This window comes from Canis aureus, chromosome X, assembly GCF_053574225.1.
Source record: "Canis aureus isolate CA01 chromosome X, VMU_Caureus_v.1.0, whole genome shotgun sequence".
NCBI classification, from domain to species: domain Eukaryota; kingdom Metazoa; phylum Chordata; class Mammalia; order Carnivora; family Canidae; genus Canis; species Canis aureus.
Window position 1 is genome coordinate 67,034,775 of NC_135649.1, and position 24,434 is coordinate 67,059,208.

The window sequence follows — 24,434 nt, forward strand, 5'->3', positions numbered from 1 at the left end:
CCTTGAAATTAGAACTAAATCACAACAAGAAGTTTGGAAGGACTTCAAACACGTGGAGGTTAAGGAGCATCCTCCAAAAAGATGAAATTATGGAAGGATTAAAAAGATTCATGGAAACTAATGAGAATGAAGATAAAACCATTCAAAATCTTTGGGATACAGCAAAAGCCGTCCTAAGGGGGAAATACATCGCAATACAAGCATCCATTCAAAAACTGGAAAGAACTCAAATACAAAAGCTAACCTTACACCTAAAGGAGCTAGAGAAAAAAACAGCAAATAGATCCTACACCCAACAGAAGAAGAGAGTTAATAAAGATTCGAGCAGCACTCAAGGAAATAGAGACCAGAAGAACTATGGAACAGATCAACGAAACCATGAGTTGCTTCTTTGAAAGAATAAATAAGATAGATAAACCACTAGCCAGCCTTATTAAAAAGAAGAGAGAAAAGACTCAAATTAACAAAATCATGAATGAGAAAGGAGAGATCACTACCAACACCAAGGAAATACAAACGATTTTAAAAACATATTATGAACAGCTATACGCCAATAAGTTAGGCAATCTAGAAGAAATGGACGCATTCCTGGAAAGCCACAAACTACCAAAACTGGAACAGGAAGAAATTGAAAACCTGAACAGGCCAATAACCAGGGAGAAAATTCAAGCAGTCATCAAAAACCTCAAGACACAAAAGTCCAGGGCCAGATGGCTTCCCAGGGGAATTCTATCAAACGTTTCAAGAAGAAACCATAAGTATTCTACTAATGCTGTTCGGAAAGATGGAAAGAGATGGAGTACTTCAAAATTCACTCTATGAGGCCAGCATCACCTTAATTCCAAAACCAGACAAAGACCCCACCAAAAAGGAGAATTATAGACAAATATCCCTGTTGAACATGGATGCAAAAACACTCAACAAGATACTAGCCAGCAGGATCCAACAATACATTAAGAAATTTATTCACCATGACCAAGTAGGATTTATTCCCGGGACACAAGGCTGGTTCAACACTCGTAAAATAATCAATGTGATTCATCATATCACCAAAGAAAAACCAGGCATCATATGATCATCTCATTAGATGCAGAGAAACCATTTGACAAAATACTTCCATCTATTCCTGATCAAAACTCTTCAGAGTGTAGGGATAGAGGGAACATTCCTCAACATCTTAAAAGCCATCTACAAAAAAACCACAGCAAATATCATTCTCAAAGGGGAAGCACTGGGAGGCTTTCCCCTAAGATCAGGAACAAGACAGGGATGTCCACTCTCACCACTGCTATTCAACATAGTACTAGAAGTCCTAGCCTCAGCGTCAGACAACAAAAAGATATAAAATGCATTCAAATTGGCAAAGAAGTCAAATTCTCCCTCTAGCCGATGACATGATAATCTACATAGAAAAACAAAAAGACTCCTTCCCAAGATTGCTAGAACTCATACAGCAAGTGGGCAGTGTGGCAGGATACAAAATCAATGCCCAGAAATCAGTGGCATTTCTATACACTATCAATGAGACTGAAGAAAGAGAAATTAAGGAGTCAATCCCATTTACAATTGCACCGAAAAGCATAAGATACCTAGGAATAAATCTAACCAAAGAGGTAAAGGATCTATTCCCTAAAAGCTATAGAACACTTCTGAAAGAAATTGAGGAAGACACAAAGAGATGGAAAAATATTCCGTGGTCTCGGATTGGCAGAATTAATATTGTGAAAATATCAATGTTACCCAGGGCAATTTACACGTTTAATGCAACCCTATCAAAATACCATGGACTTTCTTCAGAGACTTGGAACAAATTATTTTAAGATTTGTGTGGAATCAGAAAAGACCCCGTATAGCCAGGGGAATTTTAAAATAGAAAACCATAACTGAGGGCATCACAGTGCCAGATTTCATGTTGTACTACAAAGCTGCGGTCATCAAGACAGTGTGGTACTGGCACAAAAACAGACACATAGATCAATGTAACAGAACAGAGAATCCAGAAGTGGACCCTCAACTTTATGGTCAACTAATATTCGACAAAGCAGGAAAGACTATCCACTGGAAAAAACCAAGTCTCATCAATAAATGGTGCCGGGAAAATTGGACATCCACATGCAGAAGAGTGATACTTGACCACCCTCTTTCACCATATAGAAAGATAAACTCAAAATGGATGAAAATTCTAAATGTGAGACAAGATTCCATCAAAATCCTAGAGGAGAACACAGGCAACACACTTTTTGAACTCGGCCATAGTAACTTCTTGCAAGATACATCCATGAAGGCAAAAGAAACAAAAGCAAAAATGAACTATTGGGACTTCGACAAGATAAGAAGCTTTTGCACAGCAAAGGATACAGTCAACAAAACTAAAAGGCAACCTACAGAATGGGAGAAGAGATTTGCAAATGACCTATCAGATAAAGGGCTAGTTTCCAAGATCTATAAAGAACTTCTTAAACTCAACACCAAAGAAACAAACAATCCAATCATGAAATGGGCAAAAGACATGAACAGAAATCTCACAGAGGAAGACATAGACATGGCCAACATGCACATGAGAAATGCTCCGCATCACTTGCCATCAGGGAAATACAAATCAAAACCACATGAGATACCACCTCACACCAGTGAGAATGGGGAAAATTAACAAGGCAGGAAACCACAAATGTTGGAGAGGATGTGTGGAAAGGGAACCCTCTTGCACTTTTGGTGCGAATGTGAAATGGTGCAGCCACTCTGGAAAACTGTGTGGGGGTTCCTCAAAGGGTTAAAAATAGATCTGTCCTACGACCCAGCAATTGCACTGCTGGGGATTTACTCCAAAGATACAGATGCAATGAAACGCCGGGACACCAGCACTCCGATGTTTCTAGCAGCAATGTCCACAATAGCCAAACTGTGGAAGGAGCCTCGGTGTCCATCAAAAGATGAATGGATAAAGAAGATGTGGTTTATATATACAATGGAATATTACTCAGGATTAGAAATGACAAATACCCGCCATTTGCTTCGACGTGGATGGAACTGGAGGGTATTATGCTGAGTGAAATAAGTCAATCGGAGAAGGACAAGCATTATATGGTCACATTCATTTGGGGAATATAAATAATATTGAAACGGAATAGAGGGGAAGGGAGAAGAAGAGGGTAGGAAATATCAGAAAGGGAGACAGAACATGAGAGACTCCGAACCCTGGGAAATGAACTAGGGGTAGTGGAAGGGGAGGAGGGCGAGGTGTGGGGCTGACTGTGTGGCGGGCACTGAGGGGGGCACTTGATGGGATGATGACTTGGTGTTATTCTTTATGTGGCAAATTGAACACCATACAAAATAAATTTATTATTAAAAAAACGATTTTAGAAACATATTATGAACAGCTATACGCCAATAAATTAGGCAATCTAGAAGAAATGGACGCATTTCAGGAAAACCACAAACTACCAAAACTGGAACTGGAAGAAATAGAAAACCTGAACAGGCCTATAACCAGGGAGGAAATTGAAGCAGTCATCAAAAACCTCCCAAGACACAAAAGTCCAGGGCCAGATGGCTTCCCAGGGTAATTCTATCAAACGTTTAAAGAAGAAATCATACCTATTCTACTAAAGCTGTTTGGAAAGATGGAAAGAGATGGAGTACTTCCAAATCGTTCTTTGAGGCCATAATCACCTTTTTTCCAAAACCAGACAAAGACCCCACCAGAAAGGAGAATTATAGACCAATATCCCTGATGAACATGGATGCAAAAACACTCAACAAGATACTAGCCAACAGGATCCAACAGTACATTAAGAAGATTATTCATCATGACCAAGTACGATTTATCCCCGGGATGCAAGGCTGGTTCAACACTCGTAAAACAATCAGTGTGATTCATCATTTCAGCAAGAGAAAAAACAAGAACCATATGATGTTTTCAATAGATGCAGAGAAAGCATTTGACAAAATACAGCATCCATTCCTGATCAAAACTCTTCAGAGTGTGGAGATAGAGGGAACATTCCTCAACATCTTAAAAGCCATCTATGAAAAGCCCACAGCAAATATCATTCTCAATGGGGAAGCACTGGGAGCCTTTCCCCTAAGATAAGGAACAAGACAGGGATGTCCACTCTCACCACTGCTATTCAACATAGTACTAGAAGTCCTAGCCTCAGCAATCAGACAACAAAAAGATATAAAATGCATTCAAATTGGCAAAGAAGTCAAATTCTCCCTCTTCGCCGATGACATGATAATCTACATAAAAAACCAAAAGACCCCCCCCCCAAGATTGCTAGAACTCATACAGCAATTTGGTAGCATGGCAGGATACAAAATCAATGCCCAGAAATCGGTGGCATTTCTATACACTATCAATGAGACTGAAGAAAGAGAAATTAAGGAGTCAATCCCATTTACAATTGCACCGAAAAGCATAAGATACCTAGGAATAAATCTAACCAAAGAGGTAAAGGATCTATACCCTAAAAGCTATAGAACACTTCTGAAAGAAATTGAGGAAGACACAAAGAGATGGAAAAATATTCCGTGGTCTCGGATTGGCAGAATTAATATTGTGAAAATGTCAATGTTACCCAGGGCAATTTATACGTTTAATGCAACCCTATCAAAATACCATGGACTTTCTTCAGAGAGTTGGAAGAAATCATCTTAAGATTTCTGTGGAATCAGAAAAGACCCCGAATAGCCAGGGGAATATTGAGAAAGAAAATCATAGCCGGGGGCATCACAATGCCAGATTTCATGTTGTACTACAAAGCTGCGGTCATCAAGACAGTGTGGTCCTGGCACAAAAATAGACACATAGATCAATGTAACAGAACAGAGAATCCAGAAGTGGACCCTCAACTTTATGGTCAACTAATATTCGACAAAGCAGGAACGACTATCCACTGGAAAAAAAGCCAGTCTCATCAATAAATGGTGCCGGGAAAATTGGACATCCACATGCAGAAGAGTGATACTTGACCACCCTCTTTCACCATATAGAAAGATAAACTCAAAATGGATGAAAGTTCTAAATGTGAGACAAGATTCCATCAAAATCCTAGAGGAGAACACAGGCAACACACTTTTTGAACTCGGCCACAGTAACTTCTTGCAAGATACATCCATGAAGGCAAAAGAAACAAAAGCAAAAATGAAGTATTGGGACTTCATCAAGATAAGAAGCTTTTGCACAGCAAAGGATACAGTCAACAAATCTAAAAGATACCCTGTAGAATGGGAGAAGATATTTGCAAATGACGTATCAGATAAAAGACTAGTATCCAAGATTTATAAAGAACTTATTAAACTGAACACCAAAGAAACAAACAATCCAATCATGAAATGGGCAAAAGACATGAAGAGAAATGTCACAGAGGAAGACATACACATTGCCAACAAGCACATGAGAAAATGCTCTGCATCACTTGCCATCAGGGAAATATAAATCAAAACCACAATGAGATACCACCTCACACCAGTGAGAATGGGGAAAGTTAACAAGGCAGGAAACTACTAATGTTGGAAAGGATGTGGAGAAAGGGAAACTCTCTTGCACTGTTGGTGGGAATGTGAACTGGTGCAGCCACTCTGGAAAACTGTGTGGAGGTTCCTCAAAGGGTTAAAAATAGATCTGTCCTACGACCCAGCTATTGCACTGCTGGGGATTTACCCCAAAGATGCAGATGCAATGAAACACGGGGACACCTGCACCTCGATGTTTATAGCAGCAATGTCCACAATAGCCAAACTGTGGAAGGAGCCTTGGTGTCCATCAAAAGATGAATGGATAAAGAAGATGTGGTTTATGTATATAATGGAATATTACTCAGCCTTTAGAAAGGACAAATACCCACCATTTGCTTCACGTGGATGGAACTAGAGGGTATTATGCAGAGTGAAATGTCAATCGGAGAAGGCCAAACATTATATGGTCTCATTCATTTGGGGAATATAAGAAATAGTGAAAGGGAATAAAAGGGAAAGGAGAAAAAAATAAGTGGGAAATATCAGAAAGGGAGACAGATCATGAATGGTCCTAACTCTGGGAAACGAACTAGGGGTTGTGGAAGGGGAGGAGGGCGTGGTGTGGGGGTGACTGTGTGGCAGGCACTGAGGTGGATACTTGACATGATGAGTACTGGGTTTTATTCTGTATGTTGACAAATTGAACACCAATAAAAATAAATTTGTTTTAAAAAGTAAATAAAAAGAAATAAAAATTTTCTGAAAATTCCATTTGCCAACCCAGAATGCTGGATTTCAAAAGCTTCTGCTCCTTTACATGTGGCATATCGAAAGGCAATGTTGGCAGTGACTTTTAGTGCATCCACGATTGGGATGGTATCATCATAGTCGTTTCTTTTCTTTTTTTTTAAATGTTTTATTTATTTATGATAGTCACGCAGAGAGAAAGAGAGAGAGGCAGAGATATAGGCAGAGGGAGAAGCAGGCTCCATGCACTGGGAGCCCGACGTGGGACTTGATCCCGGGTCTCCAGGATCGCGCCCTGGGCCATAGGCAGGCGCTAAACCGCTGCTCCACCCAGGGATCCCAGTCGTTTCTTTTCTTACACATGTCCAACAAGAACACGTTGAGTCCAGTTTCTTTCTCTTGCATCAGTTTCAGTATATTTTGTACACACAGACAGTTTTCAGACCTATATGGATTTGGGGCATCAACAAGGCCCATAAAGCTGTTAGGAAAGTTTTCATAACCATGCCCTGCATAATATAATAATCCATATACTCCTTTGTCTAAAAGTAGTTAAAATTCATCCACAGCATTTCACATCTCGTATTCAGTAAGATCCAACTGTGAAACAAGTTTGAAATCTAGTAGTCCTAACAAGTTGGTCAATTCACATACATCCACCAAAGGAGCTTTAGGCTTGGGGTGCTCCCAGTAATTCATATTTCGTATCAAAAGAACAACTTTGTCCTTTGCCAAAGGCTGATTAGCTGTTTGCTCTTTTTTGTTGGGTTGTCCAAGATTATCTAATTCATCTTCAGTGCACTCCACTGCCTCATCTGCTATTCCTTTTTTTAAATTTTTTTATTTATTTATGATAGTCACACACTCAGAGAGAGAGAGAGAGGCAGAAACACAGGCAGAGGGAGAAGCAGGCTCCATGCACCCGGAGCCCGACGTGGGATTCGATCCCGGGTCTCCAGGATCGCGCCCTGGGCCAAAGGCAGGTGCTAAACCGCTGCGCCACCCAGGGATCCCTCATCTGCTATTCCTATGATGATTTCCACCTTCTAGCTATCCTGTCTCGATCACTATATACATGACACCAATAGGTTCCCCGATGTTCCAGATCCACATAAGGCACCATGTATAGCTTTCCTGTCTCATGTATTAATGGTGACTCATTTTTGAACCACTGGTAGTGAGGAATAGGGCTTCCAACAGCAACACACTGTAAGACCAATGTACTGCCAGGCATTATTAGCCTTTGGGACCTTGGTTCAACAGAGATTTGCAACTTGGATTCAGAGATGCCATCTGAACTTCCTGGAAGCTTCCTGTTACTTCTGTGACATCACAAACATCCAGCTGTGACCAACCACTTGCTGAATTCAAAGGTGAAATTATTATTAACTCGACACACATAAAAGCCTGCATCTTTTTACATGTACTGTGTTAAAAATGAGTGCTGATGCATTTTCGTTCAGAATCTCTTTATTCATTTTAAACCACTGATACTGTACGAAGGGATGTCTAGTTGCCCGGCAACACAGTTTCACAAACTGTCTAGCCAAGACTGCCTTTGATTCTGGGTTGACAGTGATCTTTATTCCTGGGGGGCCAAGAAGCAGAACCTCCGTGTGCTCCAAAGCCTGCAGAAAGTCACTCAGTTCTGTGACTGTACAACCTTTCTCACCCATCAGCTTCAGTAAACATAAGCTTGGACTTCAGGCTCCAAGACCTTAAGAGAACACTGCTCCAAGTCCAGACAACTGAGCCAGAGGCGCCCCCGACTCCCCGCCACCTTGGCCAGCTTCCTCCAGCCCCAGCCCTCAGGCGCTCTGTCCAGGCTCACCCTGAGCCTCCGCAGCAGCGGCTCCGGAAGGCGGTTGAGGATCTCACCAGCTGGAGCGGAGAGCCGCGGCCCCGAGGGCGCGGCCGGAGGCATCTGCGAGGCCGGGGGCGGCGGGGCCTGCAGCAGCTCCCCGCACAGCGACCCCGCGAGCGCCGCGGCTCCCGCCGGCCGCATCGCGGGCCTCGTCTCCCGCGCACCTTCCGCTCGCCCCCTCGCTCTCCCAGGCGCCGCGGAGGCAGGGGTGGAAGGACAAACCCGCACTCCAAGGAGGAAGCGCTGCTGCCCGCCCCGCGGAGACAGGTTTTTTAGGAAAATAATTTCTTTATTGAAACCTACTTTAAAGATTTCATTTATTTACTTAAGAGAGAGAGGGAGAGAGAGAGAGAGAGAGAGAGAGAATGAGCGGGAGGGTTGAGGCATAAGGAGAGGGAGAAGCAGACTCCCTGTCCTGTAGGGAGCTCAATGTGGGGCTCCATGCGGATCTCAATCCCAGGACCCTGAAATCATGACCTGAGCTAAAGGCAGATGTTTAACTGACTGAACCATCCAGGTGCCCCTGTTGAAACCTACTTTAAATTCAACTTTTGAACTTTGCTGTCTAACCTTTTCTGTGCGTACCTCCCAGCACACACCACCATAATATAACCATAAAAGCAAGGGGTGTGTATTTTTCTTGGATCTCAGAGAAAGAATCAACATGTCTTCTTAGGGGAAATGGCTGCAAAATGCTATTAAGGACAAAAACTCTGTATTGTGGTTCTGTTAGCAAGTTCTAGAAAATTAGAATCTATAAAAATGGAAAACCATTCTTCTCTGTTGAACATAAGTTTATAGCAGGAAATAACAACCTATAGAGAAATCCAACTGCTATAGCCAAAGGTATTCTTATTTTTTGGTGAGGCAGTGTTAGGGTTGAGGAATCTAAGTAACTATGTATACTCAGAACTTAGCTTCCTCATCCTTAAAATCCCCACCCTTCTCCTCACTAGATTGGAAGAACTCATTTTAATCCTGATTTTCTTTGTTCAGCCCTCCAGATGGCCTGCTTGCCAATTAGCATGCTATGTATTTCACCTCATAGTTATTGGGAGCAATTAGGTGGAATAGAAAGCATGCTGTCCTGGGAGTCAAGAAATCCTAGCACAGTGTAAGCACTAAATAAATAATCATTCAATTTAGTAGATCTGTGTTCTAATCCTAGATTTTGCCATTAACTTACTGAAAATTGGTAACTTTTCGAAGAGAAAGAGAGCTTAAATTGACCTATCTTTATTACCTTTCCCCAATATCTATACCTGGGCTAAGGAAAAAAAGTGGTTAACCAAAGATATTTAAGCCCCTCTAGTCTCTACTTTCTTAAACTACAAAGTGGGAAATAACAACTTTTACCTATCTCATAAGGGATAAGGATATTAGGTCAGATAATATGAAATGTGAAAGTACATTCAAAAATATTATTACACACATGTAAGGCATTATTAAGGTTACTGGTAGAAGCCCTCAATTCACTGATGGGGAGAGTAGGTGAGCTGAAAAACAAAGGGTAAAGTTTGCATTTCTAGGTAGTAATTATCTGCTGGTGTGTACATCGAGGAGCTGTATGCAGCTTCAGTGACATAATCTGATACCAAATGAATAGGAAGGGGCTTTGAGTTTGATTCCATCACTAGAGACCGTAAAAGTCATTTTTATGTAACTCAGAGTTCTAATCAATATCCATGATTGCCTTGCTGCGTATGTTTGGAAAATGAATTGTTGCTTATATCTCCATTTCCCTACCAGCAAAATAGGGGCAATTTTACTCCTCATAAAAATTGTGAGAAGATGTATTATGGAAAGGCAGAATATAACTCCAAGAGCCTGGATCAAGATATGAGATAGAAAGATCCTTTCCTTAAATCTTTTGAAGACTGAATGATGTATCCCCAAGAACAGCCATAGAAAAGAAGCCCTCTTTATGAGATTTTCATAAGGAGAAGGCAAGATAAATTTCTTATTCCTAACCCAAACACATGTAGTTATGCTCAAGAATCTAATTTCTTAAGAATTTTGAAGCTGTATCTTGAAAGGAAAAGTAAAGTTGTGATTTGATTATTTTCCTCCTTTAGCAAAACTTTCTTTTAAACCATCTCGATTTAAAATGATTCAGAGTCCAGTCTTTGGCCACGTTGACATGCAAACAGTATACTGGACCAGCACCAAAAATGCCAGACAAATCTACTCACTGCAGCCTAAGTTGTATGTTTGGAACCTGTAAACTGTATCTCCTTGGGCCACACTGCATTGACATGACATAATGTAACTAAAATTAATCAGATTTATAGTGATGGCAAGGACAGGCTATAGACCTGCATTCTGTCCTTGTGCTTTTGTTAACTATGACTGGCAGTGAACTATAGCACTGAATAGAGTGAAAAGACAGAAAGGGGATTAGAATTTGTTCTGTGTGTTGGAGAGTTGCTTTTTTAATGACTCTACCAAGCTGTGCTGTATTGTTCTATTCTGACTTCATTGTTTTGGCAAGATTTGAAATTGACACTATAGGTTGGAAGTTCTGAGATGAGGTAATTGATGCCAGTAAATGACTGATTGATGAACAAGAATAGTCTATTTTTCATTGTATACATAAACCACATCTTCTTTATCCATTCATCTTTCGTTGGACACCGAGGCTCCTTCCACAGTTTGGCTATCGTGGCCATTGCTGCTATAAACATCGGGGTGCAGGTGTCCCGGCGTTTCATTGCATTTGTATCTTTGGGGTAAATCCCCAACAGTGCAATTGCTGGGTCGTAGGGCAGGTCTATTTTTAACTGTTTTTATTTTTATTAATCAGTGGTAATGGATTCAGATTTTTAAACATTTGTCTTGTTATGAAAATGCCGTTAGCTTTTGAATTAATTACTTGCAAAGATAGCTACAGCTGGATAAATTTCTGCTTAACTCTTCCCCCCCAGATAGCATAAAAGAATACACCCAGCATCAAATAACAAACACAAGTACATATACACAAATGTGCCTTCTGCCTGAACTGTTTTTTACAATTTGTTCATAAGTAAGTTTCCGAAATTGTGAATAGAGTTGCAAAGGCCTGTGATTGTAGCTTTCAATTGTATAGTTTACCATCAAGTTCCTAAGTGACCACCATATAGCATAGCACATGACAAGAGTTTTCTGAGGATGATTTCTAACAGTAAGTGACCTCTTCAACCATTGCACATCCATTTGTTCTGAGTACTGCCTTAGGAGAAATTACATCCTGTCCTTACTCTCCTGCTGATATCTTAGAGACCAAGAAGACAATGCTAAGGGATAGGGGGTTTTCCATTTCTCTTTGCCTTTCTTTCATTCAGAGACTATGACCGGCTGTATCTCAATAGGCTGAAATCTATGAACAGCAGATGAGGTGGTAAAAAAAAGTGTTAGGGATCCCTGGGTGGCGCAGCGGTTTGGCGCCTGCCTTTGGCCCAGGGCGTGATCCTGGAGACCCGGGATCAAATCCCACGTCGGGCTCCCGGTGCATGGAGCCTGCTTCTCCCTCTGCCTGTGTCTCTGCCTCTCTCTCTCTCTCTCTCTCTCTGTGTGTGTGTGTGACTATCATAAATAAATTTAAAAATTAAAAAAAAAAAGTGTTAGGTAATTCCCCAGGGCTGATGGAGCCAGAATCACTTTGTACTGAGCTTCCACTGTTCTCAAACTGGGAGATTTTCTTTTTGATTGTCTTTCTCTCTTTGGCTCTGCGATTCTGAAACCAGATTTTCACCTGAAACAAAAAATACTTTAGATTTAATGTGGCATCATATTGAATTCATGTTTCATAGTCATTGCTGATATTGTACAGGGATTTTAGCATTTACAAAGCCCTATCACATGTGTCACTTCATTCGAGCCTCCCAATGACCTTGTGAAGTATACCTATTTAACAGGTTAAAAAAAAAAGCTGAGATTGAGAGAAAGAGTGTCTTGCATAAGATGAAACTTTGGGATCAAATCCAGGCCTATTGATTCTAAATGCTGTGCTCTTTATATTATACCTCACCCACCACACCTCTTTTGCCCAGGTAGAAATAAATAATAGAATGGCAGATGCTGAGGTGTGGTGATAAAAAGGTGATTTAAATAACAAAGTAACTTCCTAATAGGTTTAATGAAACAGAACTGAGTGAACAGGGGTGATGAAATACTATATTTCTTGCTGTGATACCAATGTGCCTTCATACCTGTATGAAATGCAAGTTGCTTGGGATAGGCAACACACTAATGGACTTCCCAACTCTAGCATTCTAGAATTCTAGGATTACTTCTAGATTTAAGTGAAAAAACATCAGGTAGTTGTGTAATGTCAAAGTTTGGATAAATGGAAACCATTGATCTTTGTCATGCTCTAATCTTCACTGAGTACCTATAGTATGCTAAATTTGATGCAGGCATCATAGAAGTTTATGGACCATAGAAAGTTACATATCCTACCCTGAATAATAGAAAAACTTGGTTCAGGTAGTAGCATTGGTGTTCAGTTACTATTGTAGTTTGACTAATATGAACCAGATAATTGCCATGATCGTCAAATCGCCACTTCATACATTGGTATAACTATTTGGGGAATCAAACAAGGTTTTGACTTGACTAATTAATTCTATGGAAGTTTTAATTTTCCTCCTCCTATGTCCCACCCCTTTGCTTTTCCCTCTGCATATTGCACCCACATTCAACTATTAATTAACTCACTGACCAATGAGACCAAACTAGGAGGTCCAATAGGATGAATGTGGGCTTTAAGAGAGCTTGGAAAATGTCTTAGTTTTCTGTTTTGCTTCTACTCTTGCTTACAGACTTCCCTAAAACCTCAGCTTATTGAAATAACTTTAAGACATGTTGGATATACTTTCAGTGTACCTGTCTTTCAGAAAGGCCCAGGTTGACTGCCAGTTCTGATTTTCTCTGAATGGTGATGTATCTGTTGCAGTGGAATTCCTTCTCTAGCTCCAATCTTTGATGATCGGTGTAAACCACACGATACTTTTCTTTTGTCCTGGTTTTCCCTATTAGGGGAGAAAGCAATATATTTAATCATATTTTACTTCTTTGGAGATTATTTTGGTTGAAGGAATTATAACTACTGTTCCCATCCTTATTTATTACTTTCAAATATGAAACAAGTACATTTTTTGAACCAATATGTCATATGTCCACTTCTCCATTAAATTTTTTGTCATCTGTGACTATTTTACACACACACACACACACACACACACACACAAAACACACCACCATTGACCTACATACGCCAAAGCATTTTATTTTTTTAAAGCAAACACTAAATCCATGATTTTCATTCCCTTTCCTTTCATTCATTTCCATTTCAACTCACATATAGGAGTAGTATTGGCAGTAATAGCAACATATAGCATACATACACTTTCCTATATATATCTTATGCAGTTCATTCATACCATTTCCTATTGAACTTCTCACCTACACTTTTAAATTATGCAGAATATGTCTTATCCCCATTTTTCCTTTAAGAAACCTAAGGCTCAGTGTAGGTAAGTAAGTTGTTTTGTGCTAGTGAGCTGAAGTATGGGGACCCAAACACATACCTCTGACTCACAGTCCAGTATGATTTCCAGTTTAAATATGCTAGGAAACATAAGAATGGCCCAAGTGTGGCAAACTATTCTGTGATCCTGACATTATTAGTTACATACATTCTAGTTATGTATATATTCTTTTTTTTAAGATTTTATTTATTTATTCATGAGAGACACACAAAGAGAGAGAGAGAGGCAGAGACACAGGCAGAGGGAGAAGCAGGATCCGTGCAGAGAGCCTTATCTGATGTGGGACTCGATCCAGGGACTCCAGGATCACATCCTGGGCTGAAGGCAGGCACTAAACCGCTGCGCCACCCAGGGATCCCCTATGTATACATTCTATAGAGAATTTTGTTTGGATAGTAAGTGACAACTAAGTGACAATTTAGATTCTGTTTTAGGATAGCCCCTATTATCCAATAGAAAAAAATATTTTGTGAGGGTCTTAAATCAACTTTTATTCCCAAGTGGCTAATGAATGGGGGGAATGGGGACATATTGACTAGGCAGAATAAAATGAGTATTCTAGTATTCTTTGAAAGGATATATAAACATTTGCTTTGTGTTACAACATTTAACTAATTTCTCATGCCCTTCCTCAAATACAGTTTTATTCCTCTTTTAAATTTTCCAAAGGTGATTAGGAAGCTTCCCTTTCTTTTCAATTTTTCTAACTCCCTCCAGGAGGATCTTCCTCTTTTTCTCTATGGCATTTGGCAAACTGCTTCTGATCTTCCCTGATTGTTTTTGATGTGAGGTTTTGGGGAGTGATCTGTAGGACAAAGGTTTCTTTAAAGTGGTTCTCTAAACCCTATTGAGGTGTTAAGATGCAGCACAGGCCCAACAAAGGAGCTACATAGCATCAGATCCCATCCTGAACCCTCTTTACATTTAGGAACACCAACCAATTGGTTTGGAATTTACAAGCCCTAAACAAATGTGAGACACTCTTTCATCTTCAGGAAAGAAAAAAGACAAAAATGCAGAAACAAATTCTGGATGAGAGATATGTTTTAGTATTAAACTTAATACTAAGTTTAGTATGGCAGAATGACTCATGGACAAATGAACTAGACAAAACTTTACTCCTTGAAAATTGAAAATGATGAGCCCCAGTCCTTTAACTTAGCTGGAAGACCAAAACTGTAAGCTGGTTTTGAATCCAGGAAACCAAAGGTCTGACATTTGGTTAGTTACAAAGGTAGAATGTAGATTTGAGATCAGAATGAAAACTTTGAGTTTTAATTTATTTCCAGAACCTCATTATCTTAGGATCAAAAAATATTTTTGGAGAGATGCCTCCTCCAACCCTTTGTAATCCCTAAGTAGCTGAGCATTTACATTCTAACTGGAGGCAGAAGTTAAAATTCAACTTGTGTGTGTCTGTGTTTTCTGCTCTTTGATAGTAAATATAACCAGACTTCAAAAACTCTGGAAGGTTGTAGTCCTTCCCCACCCCCATTGGTCATAAATTGCCCTCTTGCAGTTTCTTCTAAGGACAATAAAGTCAAGACCAGGCCTCTTTATTTGCAATGAAAATCCTCACCCTATCCGGCAATATAACCCCTGAAGAAAGGAGGGATGAGGAAGAACCAGACTGCATATCAAAGCCATGTGAAATGGTAAAAGGAGTCTGTTGCCTCAATCTGACAGATAAGGCCTCAACCCTCAAGAAGATGTAGCTCAGGGGAAATATTAATGGCATAGTTTGCAGAGAGAAATGAATTTCTCCACTGGAACACCTGCTCCCCGATGTTTATAGCAGCAATGTCCACAATAGCCAAACTGTGGAAGGAGCCTCGGTGTCCATCGAAAGATGAATGGATAAAGAAGATGTGGTATATGTATACAATGGAATATTACTCAGTCATTAGAAATGGCAAATACCCACCATTTGCTTCCACGTGGTTAGAACTGGAGGGTATTATGCTGAGTGAAATAAGTCAATTGGAAAAGGACAAACATTATATGGTCTCATTCATTTGGGGAATATAAAAATTAGTGAAAGGGAATAAGGGAAAGGAGAGAAAAGGAGTGAAAATATCAGTGAGGGTGACAAAACATGAGAGACACCTAACTCTGGGAAACAAGGGGTAGTGGAAAGGAAGGTGGGTGGGGGGTTGGGGTGACTGGGTGATGGGCACTGGGGGGTACTTGGTGGGATGAGCACTGGGTGTTATGCTAAATGTTGGCAAATTGAACTCCAATTAAAAAATTTAAAAGGGATCCCTGGGTGGCGTAGCGGTTTGGCGCCTGCCTTTGGCCCAGGGCGCGATCCTGGAGACCTGGGATCGAATCCCACATCAGGCTCCCGGTGCATGGAGCCTGCTTCTCCCTCTGCCTGTGTCTCTGCCTCTCTCTCTCTCTCTCTCTCTCTGTGACTATCATAAATAAATAAATTAATTAAAAAAAATTTAAAAAAAAAGAAATGAATTTCTCTTGTGTCCTTTCTCCTGAACTCTCTTCTTTCTTCTGCCTCATTGCCTCTGCCCCTTAAATGATGAAACTGAATTGAATGGGATTTGGATATGTTCTAGTATAGCATAATGTCCATATTCCCGTACCAAACCAAAGCAAAGAGGTTGAAAACCAGGTTCCTTCTATAGGAAGTACAGTGCAATTGATCCCATCTTAGTTACTTTCCATCTTAAGATAATCCTGTGCTGCTTTTAGTTAAAAATTGTATCCAAATTCATTTTAAAAAATTGTCCATGAAATGGTCAAAACCAAGGAGCATAATGATAAGCTTCAAGAATTGTTAAGCAGCAACAAGAAAAGAATTATTAAGCAACGTATTTTCTGAAGTGCCTTAATTGAGTAAAAAGTAAGAAGTATAACTTCCTCAGTGTTTTGTCCAGTGGATTAATCAGAATTATTCAAGGTTTGTTTCTTCCCTTACCCTCTTTTCCACTCCTAACAAAAAAGCCTTTCTCCAACCCTGCTTAGATTATCACCTTGCGGAGGAGGGGCAAGATGGCGGAAGAGTAGGGTCCCCAAATCACCTGTCCCCACCAAATTACCTAGATAACCTTCAAATCATCCTGAAAAATCTACGAATTCAGCCTGAGATTTAAAGAGAGAACAGCTAGAATGCTACAGTGAGAAGAGTTCACGCTTCTATCAAGGTATGAAGTGGGGGGGGGGGGAGAAATAAAGAAACAAAAGGCATCCAAGGGGGAGGGGCCCCACGAGGAGCCAGGTTAAGGCCGGGGCAAGTGCCCCCAGGACAGGAAAGCACCGTCCCAGAGAAGCAGGAGCTTCACCAATCTTTCTGGGAGGAAAGGCGCTTGCAGGGAGTTAGAGCAGGACACCAGGAGGGCGGGGATGCCCTCAGGCTCCCTGGGACACTAACAGAGCACCTGCGCCCTGGGAGAGTGTGCAGAGCTCCCTAAAGGGCTGCAGCGCGTGCACGGTTGGACCCGGGAGCAGCTCGGAGGGGCTCTGGTGTCAGCTCCACGGAGAGGCGGCTGCGCGGCCGGGAGCCCGAATCCAACAGCGCAGGCCCGGGAGCACAGGGCGTCGGGACACAGCCCAGGATCCGGCCTCCCCCCAGGACAGGCAGAGACCGGGAGGGCACAGGACAGCAAGGACACTCCTGCCTGGAGCTGAGCAGATCAGCGGCCCCGTCCCCGGAGCCTCCAGGCCCCTGCAGAGGGAGAGCTCCGGAGTTCCTGCAGGGGCTGAATCCAGGTTTCCAGAGCTGCCGCAGCCACTGGGGTTGTTCCTCCAGGGGCCTCACGGGGTAAACAACCCCCACTGAGCCCTGCACCAGGCAGGAGGCAGAGCAGCTCCCTCAAGTGCTAACACCTGAAAATCAGCACAACAGGCCCCTCCCCCAGAAGACCAGCTAGACGGACAAGATCCAGGGGAAGTCAAGGGACTTAAAGTATACAGAATCAGAAGATACACCCCCGTGGTTTTTTTTCTTTTTTCTTTTTGATTTCTGATTGCTTCCCCCACCCTTTTTCCCCCTTTCTTTCATTTTCTTTTTCTTCTTCTTCTCTTTTTTCCTTTTTCTCTTCCTTTTTTCTTTTTACTTTTTCTCTTTTCTTTCCTTCTTTCTCTCTCTTTTTCTCCTTTTCCCAATACAACTTGTTTTTGGCCATTCTGCACTGAGCAAAATGACTAGAAGGAAAACCTCACCTCAAAAGAAAGAATCAGAAACAGTCCTCTCTCCCACAGAGTTACAAAATCTGGATTACAATCCAATGTCAGAAAGCCAATTCAGAAGCACTATTATACAGCTACTGGTGGCTCTAGAAAAAAGCATAAAGGATTCAAGAGACTTCATGACTGCAGAATTTAGATCCAATCAGGCAGAAATTAAAAATCAATTGAATGAGATGCAATCCAAACTAGAAGTCCTAATGACGAGGGTTAACGAGGTGGAAGAACCAGTGAGTGACATAGAAGACAAGTTGATGGCAAAGAGGGAAACTGAGGAAAAAAGAGACAATTAAAAGACCATGAGGATAGATTAAGGGAAATAAGGGACAGCCTGAGGAAGAAAAACCTACGTTTAATTGGGGTTTCCGAGGGCGCTGAAAGGGCCAGAGGGCCAGAATATGTATTTGAACAAATCCTAGCTGAAAACTTTCCTAATCTGGGAAGGGAAACAGGCATTCAGATCCAGGAAATAGAGAGATCCCCCCCTAAAATCAGTAAAAACCGTTCAACACCTCGACATTTAATAGTGAAGCTTGCAAATTCCAAAGATAAAGAGAAGATCCTTAAAGCAGCAAGAGACAAGAAATCCCTGACTTTTATGGGGAGGAATATTAGGGTAACAGCAGACCTCTCCACAGAGACCTGGCAGGCCAGAAAGGGCTGGCAGGATATATTCAGGGTCCTAAATGAGAAGAACATGCAACCAAGAATACTTTATCCAGCAAGGCTCTCATTCAAAATGGAAGGAGAGATAAAGAGCTTCCAAGACAGGCAGGAACTGAAAGAATATGTGACCTCCAAACCAGCTCTGCAAGAAATTTTAAGAGGGACTCTTAAAATTCCCCTTTCAGAAGAAGTTCAGTGGAACAATCCACAAAAATGGACTGAATAGATATCATGATGACACTAAACTCATGTTTATAGCAGCAATGTCCACAATAGCCAAACTGTGGAAGGAGCCTCGGTGTCCATCGAAAGATGAATGGATAAAGAAGATGTGGTTTATGTATACAATGGAATATTACTCAGCCATTAGAAACGACAAACACCCACCATTTGCTTCAATGTGGATGGAACTGGATGGTATTATGCTGAGTGAAATGAGTCAATCGGAGAAGGTCAAACATTATATGTTCTCATTCATTCATTCGGGGAATATAAATAATAGTGAAAGGGAATATAAGGGAAGGGAGAAGAAATGTGTGGGAAATATCAGAAAGGGAGACAGAACATAAAGACTCCTATCTCTGGGAAATGATCTAGGGGTGATGGAAGGGGAGGAGGCCGGGGGGTGGGGGTGAATGGGTGACGGGCACTGAGGGGGACACTTGATGGGATGAGCACTGGGTGTTATTCTGTATGTTGGTAAATTGAACACCAATAAAAAATTAATTTATATAAAAAAAGATTATCACCTTGCCAAAACTCATTCAAGACTACAACTCTGGGTAATAGAAAAGACGAAAAAATAATTCCTAGCTGTAATGCACTGACAATGTTTAAAATATGAAAACACTTAACTTTTCACAGAACCTTTCTATGGGTTCCTCTTCATATAATCTTTAAAATGAGTTGTGTATTGGAACAGACCACTTAGAGAACAAAGTGTAAATAAAATTATCTTTTTTTAAAGAATCAAATCACCTAGGGGACAGTCATTTATTCTGTCAGTCCCCTTTCCTTAGAAAATCAAATGTGATAGTAGTCACTATGGAGAGTTTTATTTGATTACCTTAATCAGAGAGGGGTTACTTCCATTTTGTAGTTCATCTAATTGTCTTCTCAGCCATAAGCCAAATGTTGTTCCAAAATACTACAGAGTGAAGTAGACAATTTAGCAGGATCTGATTCATTCATTCATTTAACAAATACTTGTTTAACACTATATACGAAGATAAAAATGGGTGCATTTTGGTTCAGAGTGATCCTGTGAGATGATCAGCTTAATTTTTTACATGTAATTCATAACCTGAGATCCATAGAAGGGCTTCAGTGGATCCATGCATCTCTCAAAATTAGTTTAAAAATGTGCGTGTGTCAATGTGTGGACATGTGTGTGTATACACACATGCATTTGGGTCCAAGTGTGTTTACTTTTGTGCATTTTTTCTGGGGAGAAGGTCCATACTTCGTGTTATATTCTTAAATCGCTGCTAAATCTGCACCTTGGGCTACAAGCATATAGCAAAAGGATAATTTTAATTGATAAGACATTATTAAAGTGAAACAAAGATTGACTCTAATAAAGCCTCATCTACAAGATAAATTGCCAGGAGTCAGAGGGGTTCCAAAATAATCCAATTTTAGATTACTTAATAGAATTTTGAGAGAAAATCTTGTGACGGTGACATTGTATAGCCAGGTTTAAAGGTTTGTGATAAAGGTACCGCAAATTAAGGAGTCCCTTTCTAAACTTCTCCTGGCACCAGCATTACCCGAGAAGGAGACCTGAGCTCATAAAAACAAATACAAATAGAAGACTTTTAAGCAGAGAAACTTGTCACATTTTCCCTCATAAACAAAAATTCAAGACTCGGGATCCCTGGGTGGCGCAGCGGTTTGGCGCCTGCCTTTGGCCCAGGGCGTGATCCTGGAGACCCGGGATCGAATCCCACATCGGGCTCCCGGTGCATGGAGCCTGCTTCTCCCTCTGCCTGTGTCTCTGCCTCTCTCTCTCTCTCTGTAACTATCATAAATAAATAAAAATTAAAAAAAAAAAAAAAAAAGAACCAAATGCTGATGTTAAAAAAAAAAAAAAAAAATTCAAGACTCAAGATCATTTCTTTTGTCCTCCCCTGCCCCCATTGTTCTCTCTTCCAAACACAGTAATGACTTTCCTCTTCTAATGTGTTTGAAAACATAATCTTGGACTGGGAGCAGCTACTTTTTGACTTTTGTATCTTTTGCTAATCTTAGGGTTTAGTAAATGGATGTTAATTACAACCCTAAAATTAGATGTAATAACAGCCCCAGGATTGCCCCACCTTAACCTCAGGCTTTATTCTATTTAGCCAGCTGACTCACCCATATTTTTAAAAATTCAGATTTACTTCCAAACACTTTAAAACCAAGTGTTTAAGCTCTACTCTTATATTTTTTGAAAAGATTTTGTTTATTTATTCATGAGAGACACACAGAGGCAGAGACATAGGCAGAGGGAAAAGCAGGCTCCCCGCAGCCCGGGACCTCGGGATCAGAGCCCTGAGCTGAAAGCAGATGCTCAACCACTGGGCCACCCAGGTGTCCCTTAAACTCTACTCTTAATTTCTGATTGCTACCCTGGTAATGTCCCAATCAAACAGAACTGCCTCTTCCTGGCTAAGAATCCTTCTAATGATAAAAGTTGGTCCCTTCCCACTCTCTTGCCCTTGCTTTTTGAAGGGGAGTAAAAGTGCAGAACTGTGAACGAATGTATAATCATTATGGACAAATGCTGTTTCCTTCCCAGAGGGATAAAAGTGATAGAGTCAATTTTACCAATTTTCTCTAATGACGGGGAGTCATAGGTTGGAATAACAAAAACGTGATAAAAGAACAACTACAAAAAAAAAAAAAAAAAGAACAACTACAGGGCAGCCCTGGTGACTCAGGGGTTTAGCTCTGCCTTCAGCCCGCCTGATCCTGGAGACCCGGAATGGAGTCCGGCATCGGGCTCCCTGCATGGAGCCTGCTTCTCCCTCTGCCTGTGTCTCTGCCTCTCTCCCTGTGTCTCTCATGAATAAATAAATAAAATCTTTTTTTTAAAAAAAAAAAAAGAACAACTACACCTGAAAACCTACATCTTGCTGCCTTCTCCCCATGCAAGGTTAAAGCAAAGTGCCCATTTCCCCTGCCCTGGGCTCCCAGCAGCTGCCCACTGGCTTGCTGGTACCAGCGTGGGTCAGCATTAGTCTAGAATCTCTGTGCCTTCCTAAATTCCATCATAGACCTGTCCCCACCCCTTTGTCTCCAGAAGCCTTCCTGGATAGTGATGAAGTCTTTAAGCACCTATTAGTGCTGAGGCTGCTATTCCTGTGTGCCCAGGGATGTTAGAATGGAGTTTATTATGTCCCAGCAGTGTGCTGTTGCCTTCTCACCTAACTCAATGATTCCATTGGCAGAAAGGACATTAGAAGAAGGTTTGAGTCCACCTTGCCTCTGCCAGCTTGGGTGAAGGAAGCTGCAGCTTTCTTGAGAGGCCAGGATGACAAGGCCACTTTGCCATTGGGGCTTTTGTGGCTAAGCTGGAGGGTCCATTGCCAGCCAAGCACTATGAAACCTAAGTTGAGCATCATCAGTTTTTGAGGGGAGCACACCTGCCCAGATGGGGAAGGATTTTAAAGGGAAAGGGCAAGCAGCAGTGACAGGACTGGGATCGTGGCTACCCTCTTGCTTCGTTCACCCATTGATCTTTCCTGTACATATGTTTTCCCAACTGGGCACAATGTGTCCATTTTCCCCCAGCTTGCTCCCTTGACTCATCAGAAAACAATGAAAAACACTCCTAGGGTCAGTTTGATTCCAAGCACTGCACTCTTCTGGGTTTGAGCAGAGGCTTATGCAAGGGAGGTCACTAATGGGAGGGGATTCGGGCACTTAGCCATGCAGTAATCCTCAGCTACTAAACTGTCCCTGGAGAGCCTGAGAAGTAGGAGAGCAGACAGGCCAACAGAAGTAGAAGCCAAGCAAAGGAAGGAAAAGTTTGAGGGTATTGGGACCCATTACTCACCGGTCACCTGCAAGGTCTTTCACATCCATGCAGAGGGGCTGTGGCGGCTTCTGTTGGGAGAACTGGCATCTGCAGCTTCGGCGTCTATGGGGAACAGCAACCGGCTGGATGGGGGTGGCAGGCTTCCACTGGTGCTTCCCCCGCCCGCAGGGCCCAAGTTGCTGTATTCCTGAGAGCCAAAAGCGGAAGGGTTCGAGATCATGTCGTTCATGGGCACCGTGCCCACTGTACTGGATGGTCCGGGGTACACATTCCAGTCTTCTCGAGAGGGGCTATAGGGTGAACCCCAGACCCCCAGCGATGGCCCATGAGGATCCACGCTGGGTATATGGGGATACCCCATGTCGTGCGCATAGGCAGGCACCGCTGTGAAGTTGGAGGCTGGCAGGAGACTCCCACTGCTACCAGTGCCGGCAGTCCCCGCGGTGCTGCTTCTGGCCGTGCTCCTGAGAGTACCCAGGTACATGCCTGCTTCTTTTTCCAAAAGGCAGCTTCTGTACTTGATGGCTTGGGTATGAGGAAAGAGCTCCCTAAGCCATTCTAAAGTTCTTGTAAGGCCTCAACCCGACTTTGAGAAGCAGCAGGGAATCAATAGGTAAAGCGGTAGCTGTGCTGCACGGCCCCCCTGTACGTCTCAGACTACGGCATCCGCGTTTCCTGCCGGTCAGGTTTCCAGGTGACTGGTAGCCCGGTGTAGTTGGGCCACCAATGGCTAGGCTGACGTCAAGGGGCTTCAGGCTTTTACATAGCATTTGCATTCAAATGAAGGGCCATTTCGCTTTCACTGGGACTTGATGTCTCTGTGCTCCCTCTCCCAGAGCTCCCAGGCCTTTCTATCCCATCTTTTTCACTTTTGTCCGTCTGGTCCCCATAGCATTAGTTTGTGCTTTTGGAAGCAAGAGTTCCTCCAAGGGTTTCTGACCAGTTCCCTCCAAATTGAGATGAAGACAGGCAGAAACAGGGACAAGGCCTGCTCTTTGGGATTCAGTCCTTATCCTGGGGCCTCCTCTTTCTGCTGAACTTCCCTGGCTTAGCCCAACCTACATCTGTGGTATCCCCTCTTGCCACATATCCCTGCTGGGGTATTCCACTGGAACTGGCCCAGGATACCACTGAAAAGAGCTTTCCCTTCTCTTCCTTGCTCCCTCCCCCAGGAGGAGGGCTTTGTTTCTAAGAACAGATTCATTTCACAGGTATATATCGTGTATCTACTGAATGCTAGGCACTGTTGTAGGCACTGGGGACACAACAGTGAACAAGAGTCAAACATTTTTACTCTGCCTTCCTAAGGTTACATACATTCCAGTGGATGACAGGCTGGATTAATCGGATGTTTTACAAATATTCACAAATTAAAGAAAGATGAAGAGAGTAGGTTATGAAAAAAAGAAAGGGAGGAGGACGATGTGGGTTAATGGGCTAATTTTAATGTCAGTTCACTAGTCTCAGGGGTCTTTCTATCAGGTATTATGACTTCTGCCTCAAAACCAGAGTCCCAAGGGGTCAAATTCCTGCAGTCTCAAATCTAGGGCAGCCACAGATTCCAACTTTCTTTCACACTTGAGGAAATTGCCTTTGTAAAGTTCCAATTATTGAAAAAGACATGGGCTTGCCAGTAGATGCCAATGAACACAAGATCTTGGTTCAAGAAAACAGTCAGCTTTCTGACCACAAAACCAATCTGTATCCCAGTGTTCTTCCCCCATCCCCCTCTTCCCCACCCCCTCCCAAACCTACCACAACATTTAATCTAGACTATGTGCCTACTCAGTGAATGTGCTCCTCTATAAAGTTCAATCCAAACTGGCACCCCTATTAACTGATCTCTCTTTGGCTTTGGGAATATCACTTAACCTCTGGGAATTTCAGGGATTTTTCCAATGCAAAATAGAGATCCTAACACTCTCTACATTACAAAGCAGGATTC

General features: G+C 42.0%; 1 protein-coding gene and 2 pseudogenes across 1 annotated transcript; all 3 read right to left on the minus strand.

Moving 5' to 3' along the window:
- The window catches only part of LOC144308881 (mucosa-associated lymphoid tissue lymphoma translocation protein 1 pseudogene), a 28,021-nt pseudogene extending 20,980 nt beyond the window's left edge, over positions 1–7,041 (minus strand).
- On the minus strand, positions 7,024–8,244 carry LOC144307579 (mucosa-associated lymphoid tissue lymphoma translocation protein 1 homolog pseudogene; annotated as a pseudogene).
- A 3,139-nt stretch (positions 8,245–11,383) lies between these two features.
- Positions 11,384–23,259, minus strand: CDX4 (caudal type homeobox 4). Its single transcript, XM_077889880.1, is given in 5 exon segments — positions 11,384–11,456; positions 11,668–11,801; positions 12,935–13,080; positions 22,508–23,014; positions 23,139–23,259. Coding segments are annotated over 5 exon segments (981 nt in total).
- Positions 23,260–24,434: the final 1,175 nt, after the last annotated feature.